Source organism: Anomalospiza imberbis, chromosome 1 (assembly GCF_031753505.1).
Source record: "Anomalospiza imberbis isolate Cuckoo-Finch-1a 21T00152 chromosome 1, ASM3175350v1, whole genome shotgun sequence".
Classification (NCBI taxonomy): domain Eukaryota; kingdom Metazoa; phylum Chordata; class Aves; order Passeriformes; family Viduidae; genus Anomalospiza; species Anomalospiza imberbis.
Window position 1 is genome coordinate 50,049,979 of NC_089681.1, and position 17,761 is coordinate 50,067,739.

The window sequence follows — 17,761 nt, forward strand, 5'->3', positions numbered from 1 at the left end:
GTTTAATGTAGTAAGCTCAAGTCAAAACAATGCTGATGGACTCACAGGTTTTTGTGTGAGCTAAATACACACACAAATACAACTTCTCTTTACTGCAAAGACAAAAATCCAAAGTAAATGTATTCTTTTCTAATTCAGACTATTCACCTACTAACATCTTTACAGTATTAATATTTAGAATAACTTCTGGTACTTAAATACACATGGATAAAACAAAGGCAAAATGTCTTAAGGAAAAGCTGCAAACACACCTAAAACATTTATATGCCCTTAAAAGGGATTTGATTTCGAGCTTGTATTGTGTTTCTTGAGACATTCTCTTTATGATGACAGACAAATCTGTTAGCAGGTCCATGTGGAAGCAGGACTGAGATCTCTGTAGGATTACGGAACTGAAACTCTATTTTATGATGGTTTAAAAAGAACTCATCTCTTGAGTGGGGGTAAAAATCATTTGTGCATATATAAGTTCCATAAAATTGTCTCTTAAACTATCTCTGAGCATTTCTAGCCATATATAAGGAATAGCTAGATGATCTTCGAAGTGCAACTGATCCCTCCATTGACTTAAATTAACAAACACTTGGAACAGAAATAGCTTCTTTTGGATGTTTTCTACATATTAGATTTTCATCATTCTTTCTCCATGTGAAAACTAATGGAGTTTCAAGAAGACCCCAGTTAAATTTTGTAGAGATTATCTTTTAAATGCTACAATACAGCACACACTTTCAAAAGAAAATCTCTCTCATTCGCAATTTTCAGTAACTCAATTTGTTTCTGGTTTTCAGTACCTTAACTGCAACTCTTTTTGAGGACTTGATCCTTTCGCTGTGTAGCTCATCGTGGCCTTATATGATCAAGCTAAAAGTTCAGGTTCTAACATTTGCATACTTGATAGTTCTGTGGATATAAATATATATATCAAGGTTTTTCTTCATAAAAGATGAGAGTAAACCTTACTTGTTTAGCAAGTGCATTCCACAGTACACTTTCTGAATGTTATTTTACTGTATTCCTCTTCACTGCCAATCTCTATGTACTATTTCCTCCATACTTCTATTTGGTTTACCCTGTTTTAATATCTCAGTAGATATTATGCACAACCATGTGTGCATGTGTGTGTGCTGGTGGTGGGATTGAAGATGATGAGGGATGACTCAAATTTAACAATTGATATGAGAACCATCAATAAAAAATGTTTTCTTCAACAGAAACTTCAAACAAGTGAAGCGAATGCTTTTGTAAGCTAGAAAAGAATTGCTTATAACAGCAGATTATTATCCAGAAGTTAATAGAGAAAAAATGCCCACTGAAATTCATGCAAGGAAACGGTGTTATGAGAAGTACAAGAGAAATAGTTTAAAGCACAGAGCTACATACAAGAATATAGAACTATTTTGTTCCCTTGGCCAAATAAAAAAATAGGATGGCCATACTAAAGTCAAAATATGACTGAAAATGAGAAGAACAAACATGCACCACCAGGCTACTTCTGGGCATTTCCCAAAGAGCTGTTGATTGCTGTGTGAAAAACATCAATCTGACTGTTCAACATATTTTAAAAAAAAGTCCAAGGCAGGAACTAACTTCTACAACATCATACGAAAACTGAAAGGACTACAAAAACACTGGTTCAAGACATGCAAATACACACGGTATATTTCCTTCCACAGAACTAATTTTATTTCCTCTTTCTCCCCCTTCCCTAAAAATTCTGTGTTTCTCCAAGCACTCTCAAGGCAGCCTTGTTTAATACAAAACCCTGAAAATTCTACCTTGGTGTCATGGCGTATTGCTGAAATTGGGGTGACTTCCTCTGCTCTCTTCTTTTTGCCCTCTTCATCATCTTTGTCCTCTTCTGTCTTTTTCTCTGGAGTCACAGTGGTTATCAAGTTGGTCTGAGAGATGCCCTTTGTTGTGGCGTACTGGCCAGTACCAACCTCTGCAGCAGACACAGAATCCTTCATGTACATTTCATGGTTTTCATTCACTGATGCTAAAAGCAAATATTTAAAGAGGGAAAATCTGAAATAGCTTTTGCTGAGAAGCTGCATAAAATTAAAAAAGCTGCTTTAGAAAAACATTTGAAATAACACTGAAAACACAACTATGTCATGTTTCAGGAAACCAGAAGCATGTGCATATATTTAAATAAATTGTTTACTTGAAGCTCATAGCTTTTATATGCATACACACATATTATGGATGTGTATACACACATTACTGTAGCTAATGTGTGCATTACACAGTTGTTAAATGCTAGCAAGCCGTTAAAATTACTACTGTAGTAAAACACCACATAAAAAAAAGCAATGTGTTGCCACAGTTATCAGGCAGGAAACATAAGGAGAACCAACTATGACATCAGCCATGGGGGTGGAAGAGATTTTTAAAAAAAAATCTGTCAGAATATAAAAATGCAGATCAAATGCAGATTTAGTAACGTGCTGCATTACAGAAAATGACAGCATTGATATAACACAGGCATAATACCTGAGAAAAAGGAAATGTGATCCTTGTATTATTAAGTACTAAAGTCTGCCAGTTAGGTGAGCTTATTATCCTAAAATATTTTGCAAAGTGATGACATTCAGTACAGCGGATCCAACCAGAATACTTTAGGATGCAAGTGCCCAATAATTCATCAGATTTAAATATATAAAATTTATTTTGAAAGAAATAGTACCTTTACAGATAATCAAAACTTTAACATATGCCCAGACCCTGCTCTTGACTATTGGGTAACTAATTTCTAAACCAATAGGATTATTCAAATTTATAAACTCACTTGCATCTGTAACAAATGACAGAGTCTGGATCACAATGTAAGCACAATGCAGAATGTTACAGACACATCTGCATTATAGTAACAACGCTAGTGAAGACATCATAAGCATTGATTTAATAAACCTCTTTCCCCCATTTGCACTTAGGCAAATTAACATCATAAGAACCTTGCAGAGTCTAACAAATGCTGGGTAAAGCATTTCAGGTATCTCATCTCTTGGGATTAAGTTTAGGAGGCAGGAGAAAGCAAAGGGTGTAGAAGGAGACATCTTGTTTAGATATTGCAAACAAAATAATGCAGAAGGATAATTTCTGCTTTGAAACACATGCACAGCAATCAGGTCACCAGTTGCTTGGTAACAAGCAAGAAGCACATCAGAATTAGAATATTCCAAAATAATCAGTGACAAGCAGCACCTTTAGAGGGAGAGAAAAAGACTTGTCTTATACTCATTGCAATTTGTGATATTCTGCAAGAGTATTCACCTTTTTTTTAAGTCTGTAATGAATCTGAGTTTAGTCTCTATCTTCTTTTTTCCTACAAAAATAAACTACAGAACTACAGCCTCTTTTTACTCAACAGCTGACAACAGTAATAGCTGACTGAAGTAGCTGATACTCTGAACTATACACTGATTTAACCAAAGTCAGCAGCAGAACCATGACCTCTATGAAGCAAAGATAAAGAGAGGAAGGATGTACTATTAACCTGTATATGTTACTCTCTATTTCATACTTTCGAAAATAACATATGAACAAAGTCTCTTAGTGCTCATTGGATCAGGATGTGAGGTAACTGGAATAAAGTGTTATTACTCAAGGGAAATAATTAATAATTTCTGGATTGTAACAAACAAGTGAAAAACCTACACAGAAGAAAATCTCAGATTAAACCAAAACCCAGTCACTCATGCAAACCCTGAAAAAGTGTTGAAGCCTGACATTCTTGGGCAGGCAGGTCCATCCCATCCTTCCCCAAATTAGGGAAGCAGATATGAGGCCAAGGACAGAGGCTTTGTGAAGAGTGGGTTCCAAAGGACATCCTCCATCCAAACACTTTGTAAGGACCGCAGCAGTACATTTAGCACAGAATTTCTCTGCATCATCCTCTACCCCTGCAGTGAATGTGCAGGTACTCACAGCTTCCACTCAGCCAAATCTCAAGGAGAGGAGATGATGAGGTTTACACCTAATCTAAAGCAGTGACCACTGTGATGATAATGTTTGATAAGGTCAGTTGAGAGGACCTTACCCCCATCTAAGCTGCGAGACATGGTGTAACGTTTACTAGAGGACCGTTCAAAGTAAGGTGCAGGACGGTCTATGAGGGCACTGGCTCTTCTCGTCTGGGCCTGCGTTCGGCCGCTGTAGCGAAACTTGGAGCCCAATGTGAGGAACTTCTTTGGAGGTGCTTCTGGCAGCAGGAGCCTAAAACACACCAAGCAGTGCACCTGTTATTCCCCCTCCTCCAAAATCAGTCCACTGTTTCTGCAGAGGAGAGAAGACGACTGTTGGGTATCACTCTCCATCGTAACCTGTGCCTCAGCGGTCTGTGGCTAAAATGGAATCAAAGGAAGCCCCTCATAGAGCATGACAAAACCACTTAGCTAAAGCATTTGAAGATCTGAGTTCTTCCAAATGGGCAAGTCACTCAGCTCCTTCATGCTTGGAAATAAAATTTACTATTTTCTGATTACCAAAACTAAAAAGAAGGTGTTCCTTGTACCAGAGGCCCCGATTGGGCTGAAATGCAGATGTATCTCTTCAAATGTAACATAGTGACGTTATGCTCAGGACAGGGCCAGAACTGACTTCCAGTGAATGACAGGCAGTATTCATTCACAGGGGTGTAGACATTTTTCAGGTTAGAGCTCTCCCACTCTCTGTATTTTGGGCATGGCAGCTGGCTGGAGAAGCCATTCTCCTGCTATGGAGTCTATGTTTCAGACATTGATTTTTCATTAAAAATCAGAAAATATCCTAAAAATGCACACTCCGTTTCTCTTTAGATCTTTTGCTGCTAAGACCACATTTCATATGAATGTACAGACAGCCTGAACCAACAGTTTTAGGAAAGGAGGGAAATTCTTCAGTACTCCCAAACATTCCCCAGAGAGGATTCTTAAGTACTGGACATCCTTTCAAACTGTTGAAAATCTCACCCTTTTGGGTTTCCCTTTTAAAGTATCTGTTTAGTGACTATCTTAGAACAAACTAATTACAGCACTTATTTCACTATCCCACAGTTTTCTCCATTCTTCCTAGAAGTCAAAAAAATAGGTGCAAAATTCTTTAGTAATCCAAAAATTGTAGCTATGGGTTGGGTATTCTGGGTGACCAAAAAAAACCCATGACCAACTACTGTCTGTACTTTCATATATAATTTAAAAAAATATCCTTCTTTTTTAAACTCTTAGCCACATCCCTCAGCAATCTTCCATATAAGCTGTTCTCTCTATGCAAGCTTATATGCAGTAGTGCAGCAGAGCCCTTCATCTCTTTAATTACAGCAGCTGATAATATAATGGCACAGATAAAGAAAAGTGATTAATTAGGACCATATGGTGATTTTAACGAGTATCTATCTGAAATAGTATCAATAATTTGGGTGTAACATCTCAAATTTTGAAAAAAACAATAACCTTCCTTTATCTGCTCAGAGGTGCCTCATGATCAAAAAGACAATTGATTTGAAGAGTTTTGTCTCTGCTGACAAAACTGATTATTTTCTGTTGCGTTTTACATCACACCTTTAGGAAAAGAAATCCACATACCTGAAAAATGTATGGTGTTCAACACATACTTTCCATAAGCGCTTTGCAGCACGATGATTTGGCAACTTAAACCCAATAGTGCTTTCAAACTGCTCAAACTAGGTAGGAAAAAAGAATAAGTATGTATTTGATGCTGTGCATCTATTTTTAGACAGTATACACAGGTTCATCTTCATTTCCTCTGTCTGTATCACCTCATTGCAAGGGCAAATGTATATCCTTATGTACATAACCACATATATCCATATTCTACAGAAAGAATTCTGGGAAAGAAGCTGTAAATTATAATCTATAGCAACCTTTGAGGATCATTTCTAGGGGAAAACACTAGTAATGAGCAAGAGATTTCTTATAGTGACAGTGATGTTTTATACCCTAAAGTAACAAAGACATCAGTTAAGACTTGGGAGACTTCTGAGAAAATATCACTCAAGTGTTTTACCCTGTTGACTTAATTTCACTAGTTAGATCTACAGTGAGAAGCCTGGTAATAGCTGGAGGTGAGCAATTGTCCTTAGGGACTGATTTGGTCTCACACAGCCTTATATTAAGGATATTTACTACCGTTAGTAAATTACAGTGGTTACAGCTAATTCCTCTGAGGAGGATGAGGCAAGACAGGTAATTGAAAAGAGTTGTCCAGAGATAAAAACAGACCTCTTTAGATTGTGATGTAAATTTATATATTTCAGATGCAGAAGCTGTGCCAGCTATATCTGCTGTAACATGTTGATGGCTACATGCAGACAGCTGAGTAGGTAAAACAGAGTTGCTGTGATGGGGGAAAGGTAGACAGAAAGGCACTTGCAAGGAAGTCTGTATCTCTACAGAAGCTGACAGGGAAATAAGGCAGGAAACAACAAAAAAATAAAGATGATGTGGGTTAGTGAATCACATTATCATCAAATGTAATTTGGACAGAGGCTGCATTGATTATTTTACACATGGAACTGTGGCCTGGTCACAGGATATTGTGTACCAAGACCAGCAGAGCTCAACAGGGTAGCAGTGGTGGAGAGCTTCAGTGCAGGCCAATGACTATTTGTTTGGGTTCTTAAAATCGAATTCAAGGCTAGAAATTTGGTTACTAAAACTGGTCTGCTGAGGGGCAGGAAATGTAGGTTTGTGGATTTTGGTTTAGGACTCTAAAAAAGACTCAGGCTCAGGGGTGGGGAGGCCCAGCAAGTTTCCTAGGTCAGTTATGAAGTCAGTCCCAGAGACATTGGCTGCATGAAGAGAGAAATGCCAGTCCTCTTCTAAGTGATTTCTGTCCTGCTATACAGCTCCACAATCTAAATGGATATGGGGATTTCATCTATCACAGGGCAATTATTGTACCAGCATTTAAAATGGAAATCCTCCTTTGCCTGTGATGATACTGAATTTCTCAAGAGTTATCATCTTAGAGGCCAGGCTGGATGGAGCTTTGGACAACTTGGTCTAGTGGACGGCATCCATGCCCACAGCGGAGGGGTTGGAACTAGATGATCATTAAGGTCCCTTCCAACCCACACCATTCCATGATATATCCATGATTTCAGGGTGAGTGCATGCTCAGCCCACGAGGTCGGTATTTGCTTCGCATCCGGCTGAGCCACGAGAGGGCACTCACTGTACGAGGTTTCACATCCTCTTCTCCAGAGCCAGAACGGGAGCTCCTGCGGGCCTGGGAGGGCTAATGTGTGCAGCTACCCAAAAAGCTGTAAATATACTGGTCCAATATGCTTATAAAGTTTGGTATGGCCCGTCTACATCTCTTAGTGGGTGTGATAAATGCCAGTTTCATGTACATCATGAGGGAGGATAACAAGCTCTCCATGAATAAACAATATTCTACTTAAATGCCCTAAGTATTCATAATATGGATGAGCTTTTTATGTGCAGATGGTCATATTTATTCCTTATATTAGTTCATGGATGTAAACAGAAAAATAACAAAGTTGTTTTTTACCTGAATTTTAAAGAAAGTATGTACCTAACCTTTCCTAAGAAAATCAGCATAAATTAGGAAATAATAATGGAGAGGAATACTAAAAGCTTGTAAGACAAAACAAATAAAAAAAAAACAGTAAAAACGTATGTTTTTTCAAGAGGCTTATCCACTTAGGAGAATCAGGATGCCCTTACCTCCCCTGGTCGGATTTTGATGTAGAAGTTGTTCCTCTTGTAGGAAATTTTCAAAACCTTTGGCCAGGCAAATCTATTTATTCTTAGTCTGTCTCGATATATTAAGAGTCCACTTGCACAGACCCCTAGCATGATTTCCACTCCTTCGGAATCCTGTAATAGCAAGCAGTGCACTTCGTTGAGTATTTCTATCCTTGCATCCTATAGTACTACAGATTCCTGTATCCTGTGTTTCTATCTGAGCTACGTCTTTTTAATGCATCAGCTGTAGTGACCTGATTTCTGAGTGCTACCCTACTCACTAAATGCATTCATGCAAATAATAGTAAGGTTGGGCAGGGTGAAGGAAACTGAGGGTTTCCAATGTTTCCTTATATTTTACAAAGACTCCAAAAGGAGGAGGGAAATTTTAGATGTCATTAAAAGAAATACATCAATCATATAGCAAAGTTTTATTAGCATAATAAAAAAGTGTTATTAGCATACATACCACATTGAAAGTAAGTATGACAGCATACAAATTTACTTCTCCTGGTATCAATCATCTCCATGACTAAGCCTTGTCAATCCTTAGATAAATTTTTCTTCAGTAGTTTGTTCACCTTGGCTTTAGTAGGTTTGCTAGTTTCTTCAATGCTCTTGTGCCTTTGCTCAGTATTTTCACTTTGAAATGCCCCGTAGGCATAAAGTTGGGCATTTGGACCAGAAAGGATTCTTTTTTAGAAGTGTGTGACTGTGACTGTGCTATAACCTACGTTTGCCAGGAGGCTGTAGCTCAGACACAACAGCATTACAAAAGATTTGTCCACAATCTTATCAGAACATACCCATAAATATGTGGTTTTTTAAGTAAGAAATATAGATTTTTCTTTCTTTTAGAAGTCTTCAAATAGTCTAAAACCAATCTTCACTATCTTCTATCACTGTTTTTTTGTTTAGCTAAAGTACTAGTACTGATAAAGAAAAGAAGAATCCACTTCAAAATACTGAGTTCTTCATAAATTGTTTTTAAATAACCTAAAGTCACAAAAACCTGATCACAGAAGTTATGAAGATATTACCCTATGATAATCATGAAATGAGTTCACAATTTTCCTCTGGTTTTCCCAACCAGCCACCTTTTAGGCACTTGGTAAAAGTCTGATTACATTTCAAGACCAACACAATCGTATGCATGGTCAGTCATGATGAAACAGCTATGGCACAGCTTGAAATGAAAAAAAAGAGTTTTAAAAGCACAACACAGAAATACTGCCACAAAGTCACTCCAGTGTTAGAAAACACACCAATAGAGGACATATGTTCCAACAACAATGGTATCACCACTTAAAAGTAGATTTTTTTTCTAAATACAGCTCATGTGTGGTATCGCCATCAGGCACTAGAGAAAAGACAAAGCTAATTTTTTTTCAGTGTACTTCAGTTTCACTTTCCTAAGCAAAGAGCAAAATCTAAATACACTGAACACATTCTAAAATAAAAAGTCTCATTGCAGTAATCACACTGCCTGGTGAATGAAATGCAAGTATGCTCATACATGGCACGTTTCTGCAGGTGCAAGGGGCTTTTTCTTTTTATACACTTTCTCAAAAATTGATGAGAAATACCTTCTTCCTCCATCTTCACCACAAACCTAAGTTTATTCAAGACTTCTGTTACTTGTTGGTGTCAGAAACTGTTTTCCAATATAATACTTCTAGTGTAAAATGAAACCTAAATAAAATAATTTGGCTATTTTCAGGATCCATGTGGTTACATGGGACAGGAACCTGTTACCTGTAATGTCTGAGGCACATCCCTCTAGCTCTGCATACAGATAGGGTGGCCTTCCTCAAAATAGTGACAGCCCAAAGGACAAGTCTGTCTATTTGAAGATATTTTTCATCACAGCCTTGCATTTGATAACTGAGAACAAGTTTTAATCCGAGCTGGTGTGTCCAACATCTGTCCAACAATGAAGATATTAGCACCACATTAATGAATTGACATTTACATAGAGACATTTGCCATGGCATGACTTCCAAAAGACATGCTCAGCGATACTTGTCCTCTAGCCTGACATCATCAAACCTCCCTGGCAGACCTGATTAAAACTAAATATAACTTCTCACGCAGAGTCTACTTTTCCCACCTTCAGGTTTCAAGATGACTGTGGGGTTCCTTAACCCACAGACAGACACATCTTGGTTATCACTGCAGCTTTTTAAAATAAAGAGCATCAGTTCGGAGAGAGATTAACTTTTCTACTAACTTCTCTTGCTCTGAGTCTTTTGATATGAAAAAAGAGAAGAGCAAACCAGGATACTAATACTTTTTCCAGAAAGAATAAATAAAATGGTTATCTTATAATATCCTAAACTTTACAGCTTTTCTACAATATTCTGAAAAAAATACTTAGGCCTTAATGCTATGTCATGTAAAATTTTCAGTAACAAAGCCTGTAACTTATTTAAAACAGTAATCCATTTAGTTGCTGGTTTTTGGACTTCTTTGCATCGGGAAAAAAGCTATGAAGTGACATTTGCCAATCCATTTCTCTCTGCTCCAAATGTGCCTCAAGACAGTGTGTGTATCTGCAGGATACAGGGAAGGCAGTGGCATCCCTCCTGGTAGATGTTACCCATTGAGCTGTTCACAGATCCTTCATTTTCAGTGAAGGCAATTAAAAGAACTCAAAGGATTGCCTTGAATTCTGTAACACACATGCACAGCTCCTATGAAATGCCTCAGGGACATGGTTGCAGGCTCTTTCAAAATCCAAGCTGCAAATTTATCTCAATTCTTGAAAGGAGCTGCTGCAGCAAAAAAACAGGCTCACAATAATTTGACCTTTACAGAAAATGCGATTCCCTCCACAGGGCAGATATCTTTAGTTCCATATTAATTTGCCAAGGATGCTTGCTAACCTCAAAAATGTTAAAATCCATTAGTCTTACTCTGAAGAGTGAAAAAAAAACAATAGTAATTATTTATTTGGAAAAAAAAACCCTAAAACAAAAAATCCAACAACCAACAACAAGGCTAATAAGTGACTCTCTCCAGCCAAAGTAAGAATGACCATGTTTTATTCATAACTTAGCCTGCTGATGATCAGAGAAACTACTTGATCATGGGAGAATGTTTCCAGGAGAATTACTGCTCTCCCTGTCAACCACAACAACCATATTTCAGGAAAGAGACAAGCTGCTCTCTCCCCATTATCATCAATCTGATTAGGTTTCCACCACAGCTAAATAATTGCTTGAAAGTCCTTTGCAGCATAAAAATGATCAGCTATCCAGTTAAGATAGCATGGTTGGCCTTATTAAACTGGGAAATGTAGCTGAATGAAAAGAAAATTCACCACTATCTGGACAGTTTCTAAAATCCTCCCTCATCACCTCATCCATTCAGTATTCTCAAGGATAGCATTGTTTAATCATCATGAAAGTTGATGTGCAACATCTTTGAATCTATAGGATAAGTTATGTTATGGTTACAAGATAAATTTATGTTTATTTCATGAGTCACCTTTCCTCATGACACATGATTCATCTCACGAAAATCTTGTCTCAAAAATACAAGAAAAAATAAATCAGGGAGTCCATACAGATCCAAGTACTATGCCACAGGAGACACATGGCCAGTGAAAGAACCAAAGTACATACCTTGGCATGATGGAGATCTACTCCATACATTGATAGTTTTTTGGCATTCTCCAGGAAATGCATCTCAGCTTCTGCAGGTGTCATTCCCCTGTAGAAAAGTAACCAGTTATAGCATAAATGTTAAGGAAACAGAATCCAAAAGAAAATCCAGCAGCTGGAAAACATTTTCAGCCTGTCAGAACAATAGTCATACCCCTGCGGTGGCTGGGTACCTACCAGAGCCACAACTTTAGTGCAGAACCTGTGAACTCGCATGCTGCAAAGCTCTTCTCTATCCAAAGACACACAGAGGAGTCTTGTTGGAAAAATATTAGGTACACCACTGAAGAATTTAACACCTCCTGATGCACCAAGATGGTACCTGAAGCAGGCTAGAGCTCACACTGATGCCCTCAGCTTACCTGTGGCTCTTGTGTAGCTCGATCACTTTGTCCTCCAGCTCTTTAGTGTGGTTTGGTGCAAAGCGGAATTCGCTGATGTAGTCGCTGCCGTATTCATCGGGGTCGTAGTCGCCGAGCTCTGACTGCACAGTGTAGGAGCCCAGCAGGGCCAGCGTGACAAACGAACAGGGCAGCCGACCTGAAACGATGTCATCTCTCAGCTGCAAGCAGAGGTAGTACCTGCAAGGGAGCACCAAAGCAGCTCAGACAGGGCTCCTCCACCACTGCCCCCAAAGAAGCACTGCCCGAGCACTGGAAAGAGGCCTCGGTTCCAATAGGCATTTACAGACAGCCAAGCCCAGAGATCTTCAGCCATTTACAAGAACAATAATAATTTTGTAAAAACAATCCCAAAACCCCAAGCTCTTGCCTAATTTATCAGTAGGAACACCTAATTTATCTTTATATAGTAGCATGGAGATCTCTAAATAAAGCTATTACTTTGTTTAGTTACATAGATGAAGAAATACCCATTAAACCTGCTAGATTTGTATCATAAATCACTTACATATAAAAGTACCTGATAATTCTTTCAGGAGAAAAAAAAATTAAAATTCTTATATACTGTTCATTTAAGAATAGCAGAACTCCAAATCATTCAAAAAACATAAGCTGTCTCTTTAGCAACATACTGTGCTTTCTCAAAAATACATTTAAACAGTAAATGCTGTTAAAACCACAGAAATATGCAGTGGAAGGTTTCACCAGATATATGAAAACAGAAAAAAAAGTGAAGAACATTGGTTTGGTAGCAAAGGCAGAGCTGCCAGGGGAAATTTAGGAGTCTGAAGAGGAGTAAAGCAATCCTTTCCTTTGGAAGTCCTCTGTTCAATTTTGAACCCTTGGCACACTGTCTTTCTGCACAGTACCTACCACAGGGGACCCTAATCAAGGCCAAAGGCTTCACGCTACCTGAAAAGTAAAAAGTAGTCCATAAAATGCTGAAGGTTAAAAATATTCAGAGGTTGCCCAATGTTGCAACAGGCTAAGGAACAGTTTGCTGGTGGCACAAAAACTCATCACAGATCAAAACTTTTGTGCCTTCTTCCAAGGAGGAGATCAGAGGAGGTTTTGTTTGTGGTTTTTTTTTTTGGGTTTTTTTTTTTTGGTTTTTTTTTTTTGTTTTTTTTTTTTTTTTTTTTTTTTTTTTTTTTGTTTTTTTTTTTGTTTTTTGTTGTTGTTGTTGTTGTTGTGGTTGCAATGTGAATATAAAACCAAAGAAGCAGAGGTGTAGAGTGCAGAGCTGAGTGACGTGGAGAGGAGGGAGCAGCTATTAATTACCATCATATTCTCTATTCCATGCACATCGATTGCTTGCTTACTTAAATGATACACAAAATTTGCATATGCATGCTTATTCTCATCTATCCTGGCTTCAGCTGGGAAGGAGTTTTTCCCTAAGTAGCTGGTACAGTGCTTGCTCTGTTTTGGATTCAGTATGGCCACAAAACCACGACATTAGCTCACTTATTTCCTTTCATAGTCATGATTTTTCTTACAGTAATAACTTGTTACCTCTGGCCAAAATGGGCATCAGGCATCTTTGAGAATATTAAAATCAATTCTAAGGAATATACATATTGAAAAAGCTAGGATTTAGGCTTAAACTACACAAAATACTTCATAACACAGAGGATAGACACTGTTCACACTGTCTTTTCTGCCAAAGTATTGCATATTTTCCATAAGCACATATGAAAAAGAGAGACAATTAGAATATAAAACATTTACTTTCTTGTATAATTGGAGTGTAAGTACTACGAAGAACAGCTTTTAAGCCACTTCTAAAAAGGTATTTAATATTTAAAACACCTGGTAATGTCCTCAGATAGCTGGGCAGGGTCTGGAGGGTAGAATTTCACATTAAATGCAAACTGCCAAGCACCACCTGAAAAAGAACATAGATTGACTGAAAATACACTGGAAATGCAAACAGAGATTCGTATGCTATTCAATCACCAGCAGACTTAAAAATATCCCAGGCAAACAATTAATAAGAACAGGTTTTAGAATAGTTTTCCCACACATCGTACTGAAGATACTGTATTAGATCAGATTTTACAGCTCTTTTCTTATTTAGCAGAATTTCCACTGAAGTGAGGACTCTGAGTGAGCAGTAATTTTAAAAAATTAAAAAACCTCTCAGTCTGAGAACAAGGTTTATTGAAAGTAAGCTCCACACAGTCTGAACAAGTTTTAAAAACCAATAACCCAAAGCACAGAGGCACTGGAAACACCACAAGCCAGAGTACAAATGGGCTCTGGTGTAGGGTGATGTGCTGAGGTCTAGCTGCCCAAATCAGCTCACAGCATCCTCTCAGAGTGCTGCCTCAGCACATAGCTCCTTTCTTCAGCAGACATAAGTTATTGTGCAGACAAAACTGCAAGGACAAACAGAGAGTATGACTGCAAAAGTACACAGCACTGGGAATTCTTATTTAATTATTTCACTAAATTTAGTTGACCCATGGGATGGATACTGGTTTGTATCTCCAGAGTTCGCAAAATTATTTCTGGAGTGCTAGCTTTAAATGTTGTTTAAAAAAGTAATATCAAGATTTAAAAATAGAGTTGAAAATAAATTTAGAAGCTATTCTAAAAAAAAAAAAAAAAAGGGTTAGGTTACACTAGCACATGACTTGAATGCAAATGAAAAGCAGTAATAAAACCCCAAACCACACGGATCTTACAAGCAACAAGGAAATCTTATCCCATGGGAGGTCCCATCCACTTTGGTCATCCACACATCTAATCTCAAATGTTCAAGGCCAGGCTGGATGGGGCTTTAAGCAACCTGGTTTAGTGGGGGGTGTCCCTGCCCATGGCAGGGGTTGAAATTAGGTGATCTTTAAGGTCCTAACTAATCCAAATGATTCAATGATTCTATGAATGGACAAGAAGAGATTTGATGTTCACCATCAGGAGTTCAGCTCTTGTCAAGATTTTAGGGTCCTTGATTCTAGGAACTTTTCCATTTTCTTGGGACATAACAGACAGTGAAAAGAAGATCTGGCTGGCAGCAAGGATGGGGCATGGTCCCAGCAGAGAGCAGACCATCCCCAAGGTGGGAATGCAGCCAGACGTGACACCTGGTTCCACAACAAATGGAAGAGACCATGGCCTGTAAATCTATTCCTTGGCACAAAAAATAAATCAAACCTATGATAAAGTCTATCATAATAGCACAGATGGTTAAGATAGAGAAGTAAGCAGTCTTCACCCCATATTTACAGGGTTGGAATAAAACCTAACACTGTGCAAGTTAGTGGGTTATAACTAATGGGATGTGAGCCAAGGGCCTTTCTTAACCACTGGGATGAAGTCCCAGCAGTGTGGTCTGCGTGTTGCACAACTCAGCCAGCGTTTAGCAGGACTATATGTATGCTTTGGAAAACATTATGGGTAACAGCACTACTTTTCCACTGTTGGCCTGTTGCAAACTTCTGGGATGAATTGTACAAAAAAGCAAATTATTACTGACATTTTTTTGCAAATACAACTGTCCACTGCCTCAAGTCCAAGATGAAACTCTTCTGCCCTGGTTAGTTTCCCACTGTTGCAACCTTTCGTTGTCTATTTCATGGCTTGGGTACATATTAAATGCATTTCAAATATGTGGTGGGGAGCTGAGCTGCTTTACTTGCATTGACCATCTGTGTAACCTGACTCATCGTGGTCTAAAGCACCTTCCCCTCCCTTCATGACATTTTAAAAAGGCAAATGCACAGTGTATTGCAGATAACTTACTTGCAATGAAAATAATACTGGAGGAAAGGGGAAGTTGCCCATAGTAAGTGGGGAAATTTTCCCACCAGTGTAAATTAACCCTTTTAATCTTGGAGAGGGAAGGGTTTTCTTTGCCAGGTCTGACCCAACAAATGTGATCTACCAGATACATTTGTTTGTGAAAGCACAAGTGCTAGAAGAGGTCATTTACAAAATGTGCAAAGAAAAAAAAATACGCTTTTCTGCCCACAGAAGTCATACACATAGATATTTTGTCAATTTTTAAAAGTGAAGGGAAGTAAAAAAACACAAGTTAAGTTTTGAGCTCAGCAGTTTCAAAAAGGTTTTCCTCTGAGAGGTTTTTGAATTTCTAATGTATCAGACACTTAGTTATAACAACTTAGCTTTTAAAAATATTCATGTGAATCAGAAATTTGACTGAATGGTCATTTTAGGAGCAGAGATCAATCTTCTGAAATGAAGAAAGGAAAAGTATTTTAGATAGAGTACTATTTTGTGTTAGTGAATTATTTCAGTATGGGGCATGAGCAGTGTTTCTGGATATGATATAAATATCAGTAATGCAAGAAATAATTCAAATACATGGCCTAGTCCCTAAGGTTAAATTGCTTAATGTCAAACTTCACGATTTTGCATCTCTGCAAATGTCAAGTTGTTTTCAGCAACACAAGTTCATGTGTTACGAGCATCAGTAATGCTTCACCATCATCATAGTGTAAAAAATCTAAAGGATGTACATAATTCCTTTGCTAAAGACTTGGGACAGGATACAAAAGATGATTGTGAAATACGCTTTGTCCCCATGGGGAGACATGTAGAAGGGGGCAATGATAACAAACTTACTTCGGATCTGCTTCTTGATTTCCTTGGCAGGGTCCAACCAATTCTGCAAAGAAAATGTTTCCTTTTTTCATTTTGAATTAGCAAACACAATAAATGTTATTTTTAAAGCAGTGCTATGAGTCAAAGCTAGAACATGTGAAGCTCTGCCACTCCTTTCTCCTTGGAGTAATAGTAGGCAGGGCTAACACTAATTTTCAAGATGTGGCCCTTGGTAGAAACAGGATTTTTATTAACCTTCACAGACTTTGAGGGCCTGAATGATTTGAAATAAAAGAATAAAAAATATAAATTAGTAAAATGAGCCCACAGAGATCTTTTTGCAGAGTATCTTCAGGGAAAACTGAATTTCTACAAGCATGTTATAAAGAGGTGGTTTTGATTGATTTTTTTTTTCTCCAATCCTGGAAAGGCTAAAAATATTTGCTAGATGATAAGCAAGTGCAGACTAGGGACGTTTGCAATGCAGCATGGGCATGAGGGGCTCTCCAGGGAAAACCAGAGGCAGTACCACAGCACCTCTGCCCCCATCCACACCATGCAGAGCCCAGTGACTATGCAATACAAAACCCCTGCTGAGGAGGTGGAGAATTATCCCAGTGATGTGTTAGTACTTCATGGATACCAAGGAGCAAATTAAATTCCTCTGGAGAAGGCACACAGCAGCTTGGGGTCTTAGTGCCTCTGCTGTCTTGACCTCTAAGAGAATCAAATTAATATTTAAAATGCGTCAGAGCCCAGAACAAAAAGTTCGCTTTCCCCAGTAAAGTTCTGCTTTCTCCAAAGAAAGATAAACAAATGTATCAAAGAGACAATAAAACACTAAAGAAATATCAAATAAGCAGAACACAACAATCCTTCCCCAACAAAAACAACCAGTTTGCAGCTGTCCAAACCTGCTCTGTGGTGCAAAACCTGAGCCTCAAGATCTCCAGCTATTGCTGAGCACAAAAGCACATTATGCAGCAAGAAATTAAAGGCACATTAGGGTTTCTGTTTACAAAGATGACATGGGATGTGGGCACATGTGTTGTCTGGCTGAAGTTATGTGACAGAGGATGGAGATGAATTGCTAAGTACTTTGACATTAAAAATATGCATGTTATTGATCAATAAAGGGGGTGGCAGGCAGTTGTTCTTTTAACTGTTCAGCTCTGTAAAGTAACTGGTGACCAATAAATATTTAGTGCTTCTAAACCATGCGCTAATAATGAATCCATGCTTCTCTTTCCCATAGGAAAGCATACCTATCTGAAAATGCACTTAGGTTTCTGCCTAGCTTTTCTCAAAACTCAAAACTAAGCACATGCTAAAGCATTATCTTGCACTGGCATGGACCAAGTATCTGCTTAAGTGATTTTCTGAATTAGAAACAAAGAAGTCTGTAAAAAGAAAG

The 17,761-nt window shown here is 38.1% G+C and overlaps 1 protein-coding gene across 38 annotated transcripts in view; it reads right to left on the reverse strand.

Annotated features, from left to right (window-relative positions):
- Window positions 1–17,761, reverse strand: part of EPB41L3 (erythrocyte membrane protein band 4.1 like 3) — a 143,102-nt gene that overhangs the window by 23,015 nt on the left and 102,326 nt on the right. For 29 of the 38 annotated variants that reach the window (XM_068191894.1, XM_068191857.1, XM_068191874.1 and 26 more), the window contains exons 5-12: window positions 16,369–16,411; window positions 13,591–13,666; window positions 11,740–11,958; window positions 11,339–11,426; window positions 7,692–7,844; window positions 5,565–5,662; window positions 4,043–4,218; window positions 1,779–1,999 (exon numbers count right to left, since the gene is read on the reverse strand). In XM_068191894.1, the coding sequence (XP_068047995.1) occupies window positions 1,779–1,999; window positions 4,043–4,218; window positions 5,565–5,662; window positions 7,692–7,844; window positions 11,339–11,426; window positions 11,740–11,958; window positions 13,591–13,666; window positions 16,369–16,411 (1,074 nt within the window). The remainder of the gene's footprint in view (window positions 1–1,778; window positions 2,000–4,042; window positions 4,219–5,564; window positions 5,663–7,691; window positions 7,845–11,338; window positions 11,427–11,739; window positions 11,959–13,590; window positions 13,667–16,368; window positions 16,412–17,761) is intronic. The other 9 variants (XM_068191905.1, XM_068191866.1, XM_068191638.1 and 6 more) reach the window with 1 other exon arrangement.